This window comes from Monodon monoceros, unplaced genomic scaffold, assembly GCF_005190385.1.
Source record: "Monodon monoceros isolate NGI ecotype Baffin Bay Population unplaced genomic scaffold, NGI_Narwhal_1 Super_Scaffold_4, whole genome shotgun sequence".
Lineage (NCBI taxonomy): Eukaryota > Metazoa > Chordata > Mammalia > Artiodactyla > Monodontidae > Monodon > Monodon monoceros.
In genome coordinates this window covers 36591961-36604734 of record NW_021703781.1, presented here as the reverse complement: position 1 = coordinate 36604734, position 12774 = coordinate 36591961, and the positions used below count along the sequence as shown (strand labels likewise).

At 52.6% G+C, this 12774-nt stretch overlaps 1 protein-coding gene across 1 annotated transcript in view; it reads right to left on the bottom strand.

The window, feature by feature from the left end:
• Window positions 1-12774, bottom strand: part of CHAT (choline O-acetyltransferase) — a 50254-nt gene that overhangs the window by 27877 nt on the left and 9603 nt on the right. Inside the window, exons 6-7 of the mRNA XM_029245651.1 lie at window positions 9787-9967; window positions 7721-7898 (exon numbers count right to left, since the gene is read on the bottom strand). Coding sequence (XP_029101484.1) covers window positions 7721-7898; window positions 9787-9967 — 359 coding nt within the window. The remainder of the gene's footprint in view (window positions 1-7720; window positions 7899-9786; window positions 9968-12774) is intronic.

Here is a 12774-nt window from a genome sequence, read left to right as displayed (position 1 = left end):
CTAGGGGTTAAAGAGGGATGGGGCTGGAAGGGAGGTGGGTGTGGCTATAAAGGGAACAGAGGGATCCTTGTGGGGATGGACATGTTCTGTATCTTGACTGTATCAATGTCAATGTCCTGGTTGTGATATTGTAAGATTTGCAAGATGTTACCATTCCGGGGGTACAGGCGAGTTTATTTCTTACAAGTACATGTGCAATTATCTCCAAATGAGTTTAATTTAATTTTTTTTTTAAAGTCAGGAGCCAAGAATTTCTTTCCTCTGGGTTCTAGCCACCTTTCCCACAAAGGCAGATTTAAATAGCTATCATGCTTCCAGAATATAGGGGAGAGGTGGTGAGTGGAGAAGGTCAGGAGATACAAAAAGCCCCCAAAACCTCTTAGCTACCTTGTAACCAAATATCATAGTGCTGGTCATGAAATGGACGGTGAGGGCCAGAGAGATGGCACCCAGCGAGAAATGAAAGAGGACAGGTGTCTGGAGTGTGTGCACACAGAGCATGTGGTATGTGGGGAGCCTGGGGGAGGCAAAAGAGCATCCCAGAGTCAATAAGGGTTAGGGCTCCACACAAGGACTATAGGCCATTCAGTCTGAGGCCGTGGGCCACTGTCACTGACTGCAAGGGCAGTGCCCATCAACAGGTGTCCATTTTCAGTTCACCGGATTTTTCCAGAGAGGCTGTGGGCTTGGGCAAAACATCCCCAGAGTGTTTCCCCCAGTCTAATAAGAGTTATCCCTTAGCGATCACCCTCTGTGTGCCAGGCACCAGCTTTGCATCCCCTTGGTCCTATCCACGGGTGGGGCTGCTATTTCCACATCCAGGCCTAGGAAGCCAGGCTCCAGGGGACAGCAGTGAGGCACAGGTCAAGCTCAGGCCTCTTGCCTTGGACCACATGCCTCTCCCTGCCTGGATGCTCTCATCTATAAAAGCCTTCATGCTTCCACTGTGGGAGGGAGGGGTTGGCCCCAAGAAACAGCATTCAGCCTCAAGAGACCAGGAGGTATTTCTGGGCCAGTTAAATCAGACATGCTGTGATTGCTAATGTGCAATTGTTTTTCAAATCAGCAGACTTGCCTATCTCTGGATGACAATATTTAAAGAGCAAAATGCCCCATCCCGAGTGGTTCTTGTAAACCATGACCGAGGAGGCCTTCTGCAGACACAGCTACCTTCTGTCAGTTCCCTCCTTGAAAGCAGTGGCTCAGCTCTAATTGGCTGCTGGGGATAAATACTTACAGGACTGTGTAAATGGCCGCATATGCCTCCGAAGTCTGCTTGCAGGTTCTCCACGGCAGCACCCATGCAAGCCAGCGGGCTGTGGTGGGTGAGTGCGGTGGAGGTATCTCCAGCTGGCTATCCTTTTCCTACAAATTGACAAGCACTGTAGTCTTCCAGACTCAGGGCTGGATGTCTAATTAAATTTCCAGACCGGGATAACGGTGTTGGCTCCTCCTGGGTTCGGGAAGGCCGTAGCTTCGCGTTGGGCAGGGAGGGAGGTTCTGAGTGGATGTGCACGGCCCTTCTGAGGCCTGAATCCCACCCCTGCCCACCGGGCCCCGCAGATCTCAGGCTGGGGAGACAGATGTTCCTTATTCAGTCCTGGCTCCACCGCCCACCACCTGTAAGGGTGGGGACTCCCTCAAACTGTGGGAGACACAGCCTCTTCTGCTCTGTGGGGATGAAACTCTCGCCTCATAGGCTATTATGAAGACCGATGGCAACAAGGGACAGAAAGCGCCCAGGACAGGGCTCAGCACCAAGGGGGACCTCCATGCACAGTAGCCGCTGATATCCGAATAAGTGGGTCCCAACCTGCACTACACCTGAGGGTGCTTTAAGAATACAAATCCCTTGGCCTCACTCCAGTCCCACTGGAAAATCACCAGCACCCAGGAATCTGGGTTTTGGGGGGTTTTTTTAGGAGCTCTCTAGATGACCCTGATATTGTCAGCTAGCCCCAGTCCCACTGACCACAACCCACCTGGGTTTACCTCTAGTCCCACTTGACACAGGAAAGCCTCCTGGGCTATGACATGCAGAGGGGTGAGGCCTCCAAACGCCCACAGGACTCCTGATGGAGACCCTCATTTGGTTTTATCCTGTCCACTCTTGCCCTCACGATTCTGCTTATTCTGGTCTCCCCAGCAAGTTGGCAGCCCTCAGGGGCAGTAACGGTACCAGCAGGTCCTGTAGCCCTTGGCCTCCCCGGAGGGCACTCCATGTGGGCTGTGCCCCACTGGCAGTTACTGGACCTCCATGAGCTCCACCCTCTTGATGTCATGGCAGAGGATCAGAGGCTGGGCAGCCTGGGGGTTCACAGAGGCAGCCATCCTGGTTGGGGGATCAAGGAACCATCTCTGGAAAGACAGTGGGTTGATGAAATCAACTGCCCCTCTGGGTCTCAGCTGACCCTGTGAGAATACAGGGGTGGATTTTGTCTGAGTTCAGGCTCCTTGGTCCAGGCCTCCATCAGGACGAGCGGAGCTCAGCATGGCTAAAGCCTCCTGCTGGACAGTGCCAGCCTGGGCCCAGTGCCCACGGACTGGGTCTCTGCCTGGGTCCCAGGAAGGGAGGTGGAGCCCTTGGGACTTCAGCTGAGATACCCCGGAAAGCTCAACCCATTTCACAGAATTAACTGTGGTTTTACTGTGAGCCAGAAAGACCCCCAAGCCTCACAACCACAGCCAGCAGCTGCTCCTGGAACCAGGAGAGAGGCTTCCCCGAGGTTAGGGCTTTGGGAGCATCATTTGCAACAATGACCACCATCCCTGGGTCTTTCCCTGGCACTCTCATCCCCTGCCGTTCCAGTGACCCCTGTGAGGACACAGCCCTCCCCCCTCCCCCTCTCCTCCTTCCTGGACTCTTCACGGTGACTGATTGGCTATTCCTTGTGTTGTTAACCTCTTCTGAAAGTGTTCTATTCACCTTCTGCCTCAAGTGGAGGGTGGCCTCCCTGAGGGTCCACCTCCCTGAACCCCCTTCTAAGAGACTGTTGTGTCCCCTCACACTCACCAGGGGGCCAGATTGGTAGGGGGCTTCCCCTTCTCTGTTCCTGCTCCTAAATGACTCCTCCTCCCTTTCCCTTTGGAGCTGCAGTTGTTGGGCTTTCACCCCTCCCATCACACCCTCCTCCTTGCTGCTGGGCTCCGCTGACTTCTTCACAGTGCCCGGCCATGATGACCTGGGCTCCTGGCTCAGCTTCTTCCTCCCCATCAGCACTCTGGCCGTCCTTCCGGTAGCTTGGACGTCCCCGTGTGTGTGACCTGGCTGGCATACTCCTCTCTCAGCTCCTTGACGTCTCACTTTTGACAGTCTAACCTCAGTACCCACTCCCACCATCACATCTGGGGATGTACCTCTACCAGGAGCCAACCCCCTCTGAAGCCTAGTTCAAGCATGCCGCGCCCTGACCACACTCTTGACTCCTGCTTCACACTCTCTTACCTCCCACTGCAACACGTCTCACCTCACTGACACCCCCAAAACCCTTGGGCCCCACTGCCTATTTCAACTCTGCACCACCCACGCCTGTCTTTCACTTCCCTCCTGTGATGGGCTGAACTATGTCCCCCAAAAATTCCCAAGTTGAAGTCCTAACCCCCTGTACCTCAGAATGGGACCGTATTTGGAGATGGGGATCTTTACAGAGGTAATTAAATTAAAATGAGGTCACTGGGGTGGGGCCCTAGTCCAACATGACTAGTGTCCTTATAAGAAGAGGAAATGAGAACACAGACATCCACACACACAGAGGGAAGACAATGTGAAGACACAGGGAGAAGATGGCCATCCATGAGCCAAGGAGAGAGGCCTCAGAAGAAACCAACTCTGTTGACATCTTGATCTTGGACTTCTAGCCTCCTGAAGTGGGGGAAGATAAATGGCTGTTGTCTAAGCCCCTCAGTGTGTCGTACGTTGTTATGGCAGCCTGAGCAGACTAACGAATCTCCTTACTCAGTTCAGATTCCAACATTACAGTCATTCCCCTGCCACACCTGCCCCCCACTCCCTCCATTATGCTCACCAACCTTGGCTGAACACAGCAACCCACCTTCTCCTCACCTGAACCTCAGGACCTGAGCACTATGGGGGGGGAAATGCAAAACAATGCTAATTAATTTCTTCTAAAATGTATGACCCCAAGCCCTCAAATACAAGCTCGACATAGTCCATGAATCTTAGCAAGTTTCCTGAGTAGGCTGTCTTTTCCACTTTGCAAGAGGCTATTCCACGTATTCTCTTCTGCCTCCAGTGTCCCACCCTCGCCTCTCTTGGTGCATAGCCGTGGCTCTGCGGATCTGAAGCCAGAAGCCTCTAGTCAGGAACCTCCTCTTATTCCTGCCACCACAGCCACATCCCCGTGGACCTCGGGCCCAGCTCCTGTTTTCCCTGTACCAGTCAAAGGCCTCTGATTCTCTGGGTTCCATTTCCTTTTGCCTTTGCAAGAATTCCACCCCTCTGTCTCCTCTCTCCTCATTAACAATTTCACTTCCTGGATTACTTCCATGCACTTGCCTCTCCTACTAAAAACACTGCCCTTGAGCCCCATCGTCTTCCCACCACTTCCATTTTCCTGCTCCTTCTAGTACCAAAGTGTCTGAAAAGAACCACCCACCCTTCAAGATTCTACTCAGTGACTGTCTCATCAACAATTCCCTCCTGCTATTGGATGGCTTCCATCAGCATACAACCATTCACCCTTCCTAGCACTCTAGTCTGACTTTAGTGAAGGTCACGGATGACTTAGGGTTGCTAAGCCCAGGGTTTCCTCTCTGTCTTGCTCTTCCGCGAGCTCTCAGCAGCATCCCACGTGGTCAGCGGCTCTCTCCTTCCCTCTTGGATTTTCGTGACTCATCTCCTGGTTTCCTCTTGACTTCACAGGCTGCTCTTTTGCAATCCCCTTTGCATCTTTCTCTACCTGACCTCCAAGGCCCCATTCTTCTGTTTCCAGATGATCTCATCCAAGTCCGTGACTTCAAATATCACTTCTGTGCTGATGGCTCTCAAATTTATATCTCTGTACCGACCTCTCCCTTGAGGACCAGACACATAGATCTAACTTGACTCAAGGCGTCTCAGCCCTAACATACTTGGAAAGGACTTCTCCATTCTGTTGCCACTTCCCTCACCTGGTTCTCATCTCAGTGAATGGTACCACCATCTACTCAGCTGCTCACATCAAAAACCTAGGACACTTGCTCATTCCTCTTTTCCTTATTGTCACTTCTAGTTTGAAATGTATCTAGACCCCACCCGTGTCCTTCCATCTTCACTCTCCACTCTAGCCCAAGCTGCCTTAATCTTTCATTTTTACACCAAAATTGTATCCAAGTGGTTTCCCTGTTTTCCTTCCATGGGAAGGGGCACTCCAGAGAGGAGAGTTCTGTGAAAGGTTGGCTTCCTGCTGTGCAGATGACACAGTCAGTGCTAACTGGATTAATTAGATTTCCAAAGGGAAGGCGTGTTTGCGCCCCCTCCTTTCTGCGGTGCTTCCTTTAGAAACAGCACTTCCATTCAGAAAGCCAGATCAAGTGCCATTAACAAATTAATTCCGATTAGCGCACCCAAGCACTCAAACCCCAAGGCAGTCCCGGTCAGTTCTGCAGAGAGATGGCTTGGGCCTGGCCTGCTAATAAAGTGGGAACCGTACTGGAAGCAGAGGCGATTCTTTTGATGCCTGTCTCTTTCCCTGGAGGGGAGAAGAGTGGGATTTGATTACACCATGGTCTGCTGAGGGAATCAACTCACTGTCAAATCATAAGTTATTAATTCCCCCACTTGGCAGTGAGTTCAGTGAGAACAGGGTCAACTCTTACACCTCCCTGTGACCCATGCAGCCTCCGATTTAAGACCAAGCACTATAAAGTGCCCAAGAATCGAATGAAAGAAAAATTCATTGGTAAGTGAGAAATAAGTCTGGGGCCCAGTATCCTTAGTAGTCCTTCATTCTTTTTTATTTTTTATTTTGTGGTACGCGGGCCTCTCACTGTTGTGGCCTCTCCCGTTGCGGAGCACAGGCTCCGGACGCGCAGGCTCAGCAGCCATGGCTCACGGGCCCAGCCGCTCCGTGGCATGTGGGATCTTCCCGGACCGGGGCACGAACCCGCGTCTCCTGCATCGGCAGGCGGACTCTCAACCACTGCTCCACCATGGAAGCCCAGTCCTTCATTCTTTTATTTAACAAATATAACTGGGGACTAGCTGTGTTTGCGACAGCAGATTCAGAAGTTAAACCAGGTAAGGCCCCTGTTCTCCTGGACCTTATAGACTTGGGGGGTGGGGCAGGACAGATAATCAGCACGAATCAAACAAATGGAAAGCTGACTTCAGAGGGTGAGAAATGCAATCAAGATGAGAAAACAGGACAAGGGGACAGAGTGAGCTGGGGAGAGCTGGGGGATGCTCCAGGAGGGGCTAGGGTGGGGCACCTGAGCTGAGTTTGGGATGGTGCAAGGAGCCAGCCAGCCCTGGGGGAAGAACCTTCTAGGGAGAGGGAAATGCCTGTGGCCATACATCCAAGCCCCACCACTTTTCATTCTCTCAGTACATTTAGCATGGCCACCTTTGCCAGCCAGACTGCTCTCCTCATGGTACTGGCAGGTCAGACGTGGCCCTGCTGGGCGGTCGACTTTGCCTGCAGTTGGTGTACTTGCCTGGACACTGTCCCTCCCTCCTGCCCCTCTCACTCATGTCACAGGGCTTTGCTCAATTCCCACCTCTTCCTACAAAGCCTTTCAAAAGCCTCCCAATTAGAAGGGCTCCCTCCCCTCTCTGAGGTCCTGGAGCATTTATTTGGCACCTGCTGGCCCTACTGCCTTACATGGGTAGACACTGCATTACTATGTACTTAAATCTGCTCCCTCATCTGTCGTCCCTTCCCCGATTCCTATCGAAGGGGCTGCTCAGGGCCAGGGGTTCATCCTCTCTGTCCCTTACACTCCCTAGGCCTATCCCAGGTCCTCAGCTTACAGACACTCCGGGAGTCCGAATGGTCACCTGGCTGCATCAAAACCTGAGGGGCAGACAGAGGCTCACAGAAGTGTCACCCCTCATCTGGGAATCTCTAACGTAGACAAGAAAGGAAGGCTCTCCATCCAGTTTCTGAGAATAGGGCTCGCTTTGGGTTTGAAAAGTCGTTTCCAGAAGGATGATCTGAAAATTGTAAGGCTCTTCCTGGATTTCTTATGGGAACGCTCAGAAACTTTCATAAGAGCAGCAGCCTGCAGGATAAGGTCAGCTTGAAGGTGAAGAGTTCCGGGACCGTGAAATCACAGGAAGGAGGCAGCCAACCACCCTCCCAGAGGTGGGCTCCATCCCAGATCCCCACCTGACAGCTCTTCCAGTGACTCAGACTCTTGAAATGAGTACCATCCCTGCCCACCAGTAAAACACAACTGCTTCATTGCAGCTGGCCTTCATCCAGCTCGTAATCTTCCCTCCCTCAATATTCCTGGACATCCTCAGATTCCAGGGCTAGTCAGCCTCACCCAGAAAGCTAGCACATTGTCAGATGAATTACAAGGGCACAAAAGGTGCCTTCAGTTTCAAGGCACCTCGGCTGACAGTAGGACATGCCATCGGTCCTGCGTTGGAGGGAGGCCTGAGCTCCCCGTGCTATGGCAAATGGGGATGAGGCATGGCGCCCGACCCTGGAGGGAGGGGAGCCGATGGGTGTGAGGATGAGATGAGCGTGGAGACGCACTGGGCACTGCTGCTAACCTTTCACGAGGACCGTCCTGGCCTCAGCCCACTCGCTCCTCCCGTCTGACGTCAGCAGGCCGATTGGAGGTAAGCGTTCATCCTCGTTGGAAGCCATTCTGACTATCTTTCTCAACTGAGTGAACAGATCCCCCTCACTGAGACGGCGGAAATTAATCACAACATCCAAGACAAAGAACTGTGGGGGAAACAGGTCAAAGACGTCACTCAGGGCGGTCAGCCCAAGGCGTCAGGCCCTCCCTGAGCCTCCACACGGGGGCAGGGCGGGGATGCTCGGGCCCACGGTTCCCAAGGTATGTGATGGCTCTGAAGAGTCATAATGTGGGGACCAGCCCAACACTGCTGACTGTGCTGGACTCCAAACTGCCCCAAATCAAAGAAGGTCAGATTAAACTTACTAAAGAAAGCTTGTTTCTGTAGTTCCTAGATTACATAAAACCATTATGTTTGTGGGGAATTGAGGAGAAATGGATACAACTGCTGTTGGAGGGCTGTGTCAATCAAAACTGAAAATGTGCATGCCCTATGATCCAGCAGTTGTTCTTATAAATACGTACTCTAGCCTAAGGCTTAGAGAAACGTATACCCTTGTGCCCGGAAAGACATATAAAGGAATGTGCATATCAGCCTGTTTGCAATAGCAAAGCGGTACAGAGAGCCCAAATGTTCTCCAGTAGGGGAATGGTTAAGTAAACTGTGGTCTATTCATCCAGTGCATGTCTATCCAGCAGCTAAAGGGAAGGAACTAGCTCTAGGTACAGCTGCGGGGATAGATCTCAAACACACTGGTGAGTGGAGAAAAAAAGCAGGTCAGCGAATAATATGCAGAGGAAGATTAAAATGGAGAAACAACACACAAAATGCTCTACGCGTACGTGTACACACATACATGTGCACCTGCGTGTGCTCTGTGTGTAAGGCTTGTGAGCTGTCGTTCAGCAGTTTTGAAGCTAGAGCCTCGGGCATTGTAAAGGGTTTTATTCCCAGCCCCAGGTCAAGAACGCTTGTCAGCTGGTTGACGTGAGTGCCTGGTCCCACACGCTGGACAGCATACAGGTGGCCTGGCTCAGGGTGGGAGCCTGAAAGCGTTTCTGGAAGGGGTGGATGCTAGGGTGCGTGGGCGCTGGGAAATTCTGGGTTTGACTTTTGAACGAAGATGGAGAAAGGTTCTCGTTTTGTGGCCGGCCAGGCGTCAGGTGGGCTTCGAACCTGGAACGGCCATCCTCCGATGGCGGACTTAGGGCTCCCGGCTTAGACTGAAAATGTCAGATGAGCCCAAGAAGAAAACACTGTAGAACAAATACCAGGGGAGTCCCCAGGGTGGATGTCAAACTTGGGTTTTGACAGAAAACAAAACAGCTTTTAGTCAGATGGAATATTTATGTGGAGCCTCAATATATAGAATATACTGTCTGTTGTCCTCATGCTCGCCCTGTCCCCTGGGCCCCCATGGACTCTTTTTTGTTCCCTGGAACCCAGTCTGAGGACCTTGTGGGCTTGTGACCCTGGCAGACCTAGGAGGACTTCTCACCCTTGGACAAGGCACTTAACCTAAGTCTCGTTTCCTCATCTGTCAAATGGAGATTCCAAGGCCCCCTCTGCAGGGCCATCGTAGGATCAGATGGGATGAACGGAAGTGCCAAGCCTATGGTCTGGACATGGAAGTCCTGACAGTCAGTCTGTAAGCTGTCCATCTGTCTGTATGTGGTCTCCAGGAAGGCCACAGCCTGGATGACTGCATGTGGAAGGGCTAAGGACATGCTAGTCTCATTAACGACTCTCAGTCCATCCAGGCGGTTCTTTGAACCTGACCTGGCTGGTCAGGACTGAAATGGGAACCCACTGAAGGCATTCTCAATTGATGACTCTCCTCGTTCTTAAAATCCAACCAGCGGAGAGGAATGGGACTGACCAGGACTCAAGATACCCCACTTTGGGGCCACCCCGCCCCAGCTCACCGTGTGACTCCGGGAGGGGGTTGAACACCCTTGGAGAAGCAGGAATGGATGAACACACGTGCGCCCCTCCCCAAGCCTGAGAGGCTGCAGCAGCAAGGGGCCGCCTACCTGGTTGCAGCAGGCCACGATGACGTGCTCAGGCTCCGGCATGACACTGCTCTTCTGGGCCACCAGCGTGTCCTGGGTGTGGCCGGGGAGCCGGTAGGAGGAGAAGAGCCCGTAGTACTGCTTCATACAGAGCTGCTGCCCTGACAGCTGGCCCTTGGCACAGTCAGTGGGGATGGAGTGGCTGGAGGGGAGGGAGGGGAGGGAGGCAGGGAATCAGAGTTGATTCTACTCTAACCTGATTAGGCAAAGTGGAGCAGAAACACCAGAACTGCATGACGATGGCTGTCAAAGAGCTCGATTTGCCACTTTCTAAAGCAGTGGAGTGCCCCGTGGAGTCCCTCGGGGTGTTCTCCGGCCTCCATTAGTCTGCCTCGCCCCGGCCTCATGTACTACATGTGCATAGGTGCGGATCTGGCCATCTCAGCCCTCTGGGCCTTTGCTTCTGCCGCTTTGCTTGGCACACTTTCACCCTCACTCCTGCTCTCAACTAATGTATTTAGAAAACTCCCTCTACTCTTTTTTTTTTTTTTTTTGCGGTACGCGGGCCTCTCACTGTTGTGGCCTCTCCCGTTGCGGAGCACAGGCTCCGGATGCGCAGGCTCAGCGGCCACGGCTCACGGGCCCAGCCGCTCCGCGGCATGTGGGATTTTTCCGGACCGGGGCACGAACCCGTGTCACCTGCATCGGCAGGCGGACTCTCAACCACTGCGCCACCAGGGAAGCCCCCCTCTACTCTTTTTAGAGCCTACTCCTTCATCACCTCTTCTAGAAACCTCCTCTGAGTTCAAGGTGGAAAGTTCTCTTTCTCCTGTGGTCTCAGCGTGTCTCGTGTACTTTCTTCCCTCCTTTTTTCTCCTCCTCCTTCTCTCTCACTCTCTCTCTTTCCCTGTCTTCCCTCCTTCTGTCTCCTCCTCCTCTCCCCCTTCTGCCTTCCCTTCCTTTTCCTCTTCCTCTTCCTCCTTTTTCTTCTCTCTCTTTCTGTCTCTTTCTCCCCTCCCTCCTTCCCTTCCTTCCTTCTTTCCTTTCTTCCGTCCCTCCTTCCTCCTTCCTTCCTTCCATCCTTTCAGCCAACAAATGTGACTGAGCACTCTCCGGGGCCAGGCACCAGGATCTGGGCATATAGCTGCAAACAAGACCTGAGTTTCCTGTTCTAATGGGGCACAGGTCTGGGGTACGTAGTGGGGCAAAGACAGCAAGCAGGTAGTGAGACAGGGTGATGAGATAGTGACTGGTGGGGCAGAAGGAGTGACCAGGGACATCCTCACTGTGGACCAGACCTGTGAGCTGAGCCCTGAGGGTAAGAAGCAGGCAGGAGGTGTGCTGGGTGGGGTGTCCCACGGCCCTGCTGCTCCAACTGTGGGTGTTGGACGGAACTGTAATGACCAGCTCACGACAGGGTGAGTGTGGGACTCCAGAAGGAGCTTTCAGAAACTTGTAACAGGTTGACAGACGACGTTTGTGTGTGTTGAATCTAACGATAAAACAAATGGTGTCGTATTTTGTACCTTTGGGCCATTTTTCTGCTAATTCATTTCTGCGGTGTTTTACAAACACTTTATTAAATTAAAAGAATATATTGGTCCTTCACCATAGATCATTTGAGGAACACTCGTCCAAGGTGAAAGGAAGCCAGTGAATTGAAACTGAGTAAAGAGATGGGGAGTAAAGAGAGGTGGGGAGACTTGTGAGTCTCCTTGGCAGTGGAAAGGTGGTACCGTTTCATTCTTGGGGCAGTGAAAGCCCCAGAAGGTGAGAGCTTTCAGGGGCAGGATTTGATCTGTTTTGCTTTCGTAATGGCCCTGGTTCTGTGTGGAGAATGGGTGGAAGTGGGTCAAAGGAAGAACCAGGAAGGAGGCTGTGGGCTGCTGGGAAGGTGATGGGCCTGGGGAGGGGGGTGGGAGGAGGGGAAGGGAGGCATGGGAATGGGTTCTGGAGGGAGAGTGATGTACTTGCACTTGGACTAGATGAGCAGGCGAGGGAGAAAGACACCTCAGGTGATTTCTAGGGTCCCGGATTCACCACTAGGGGTGTGTGGTGCATTTACTGAGATGGCAGGACAAGGTAAGGGTCCAGCTGGGGTGTGGGGAGGGACCCCAAGGGCCCACTGGGGATGACTCAGCTTGCAATGACCGGGAGGTGCCCTGGTGGGGACGTCAGGGGGTCAGATAATGGAGTATGGGGCTCATGGGGACCGACACAGCTGTATTTTGTGCTGTTGAGGTGTCTGTCTTGCCAAACGGTCTGAGAACATTTCGAAGACAGGGATGGGGCCTTATTTCCCTTCACCTTCCCAACATCAATTTGCAAAGTGAGCAAATGAATAAATGAGTAAATGAAGCGTCTAAAACAGGCGCTTGGGCAATGGCATAAATTTCCAGCCTTATGACATTTACGGTGATCAGATGTGGGAACCTTCACTTGGATATGTATGGGTATGCATGTCTGTGTGAGTGTGCCCACATGAAGGCGCACAAGCGCACGCACACACACGTGGGAGTCTGGGGTCTAGACTGTCAGCGATGGAAGGGTACAAGGTCGTGGGTGGTGCCCTTCCTCCTCTGCTGTCCAGCTGGACAAGGTAAGGGATGAGGCTCTCTGAAATCAGAGAGTTGGAGTGTCAGTAGCACTGAGTTCTGGGGGATGGCAGAGCTCTCCCAGCGAGGAAGAGAGACATCAAAAAAACACCACGAGTAACAGTAGCCGGAAGGTCTGGTGACCCAGCAAGGGAATGGTACGGTGAGGAGTGAGCAGACAGAAGTCTAGGAGCGTTTGGTTCAGAAATGCATGGAGAGCCTGCTGTGTGCCTAACTTAGGGCTGAAAGCTTTGAAGGCGTCATCTCATAGGACAGTTGCAGCAGCCCCAAGAGGCTGCTACTATTATTATTTCCATTTGACAGACAGGGGTATATAGCTAGGAGTGATTACTCACCCAAGATCGACACGTCCTGTGCTGTGGGTGTCAGAATTCAGACTCAGGTCTGCTGACCC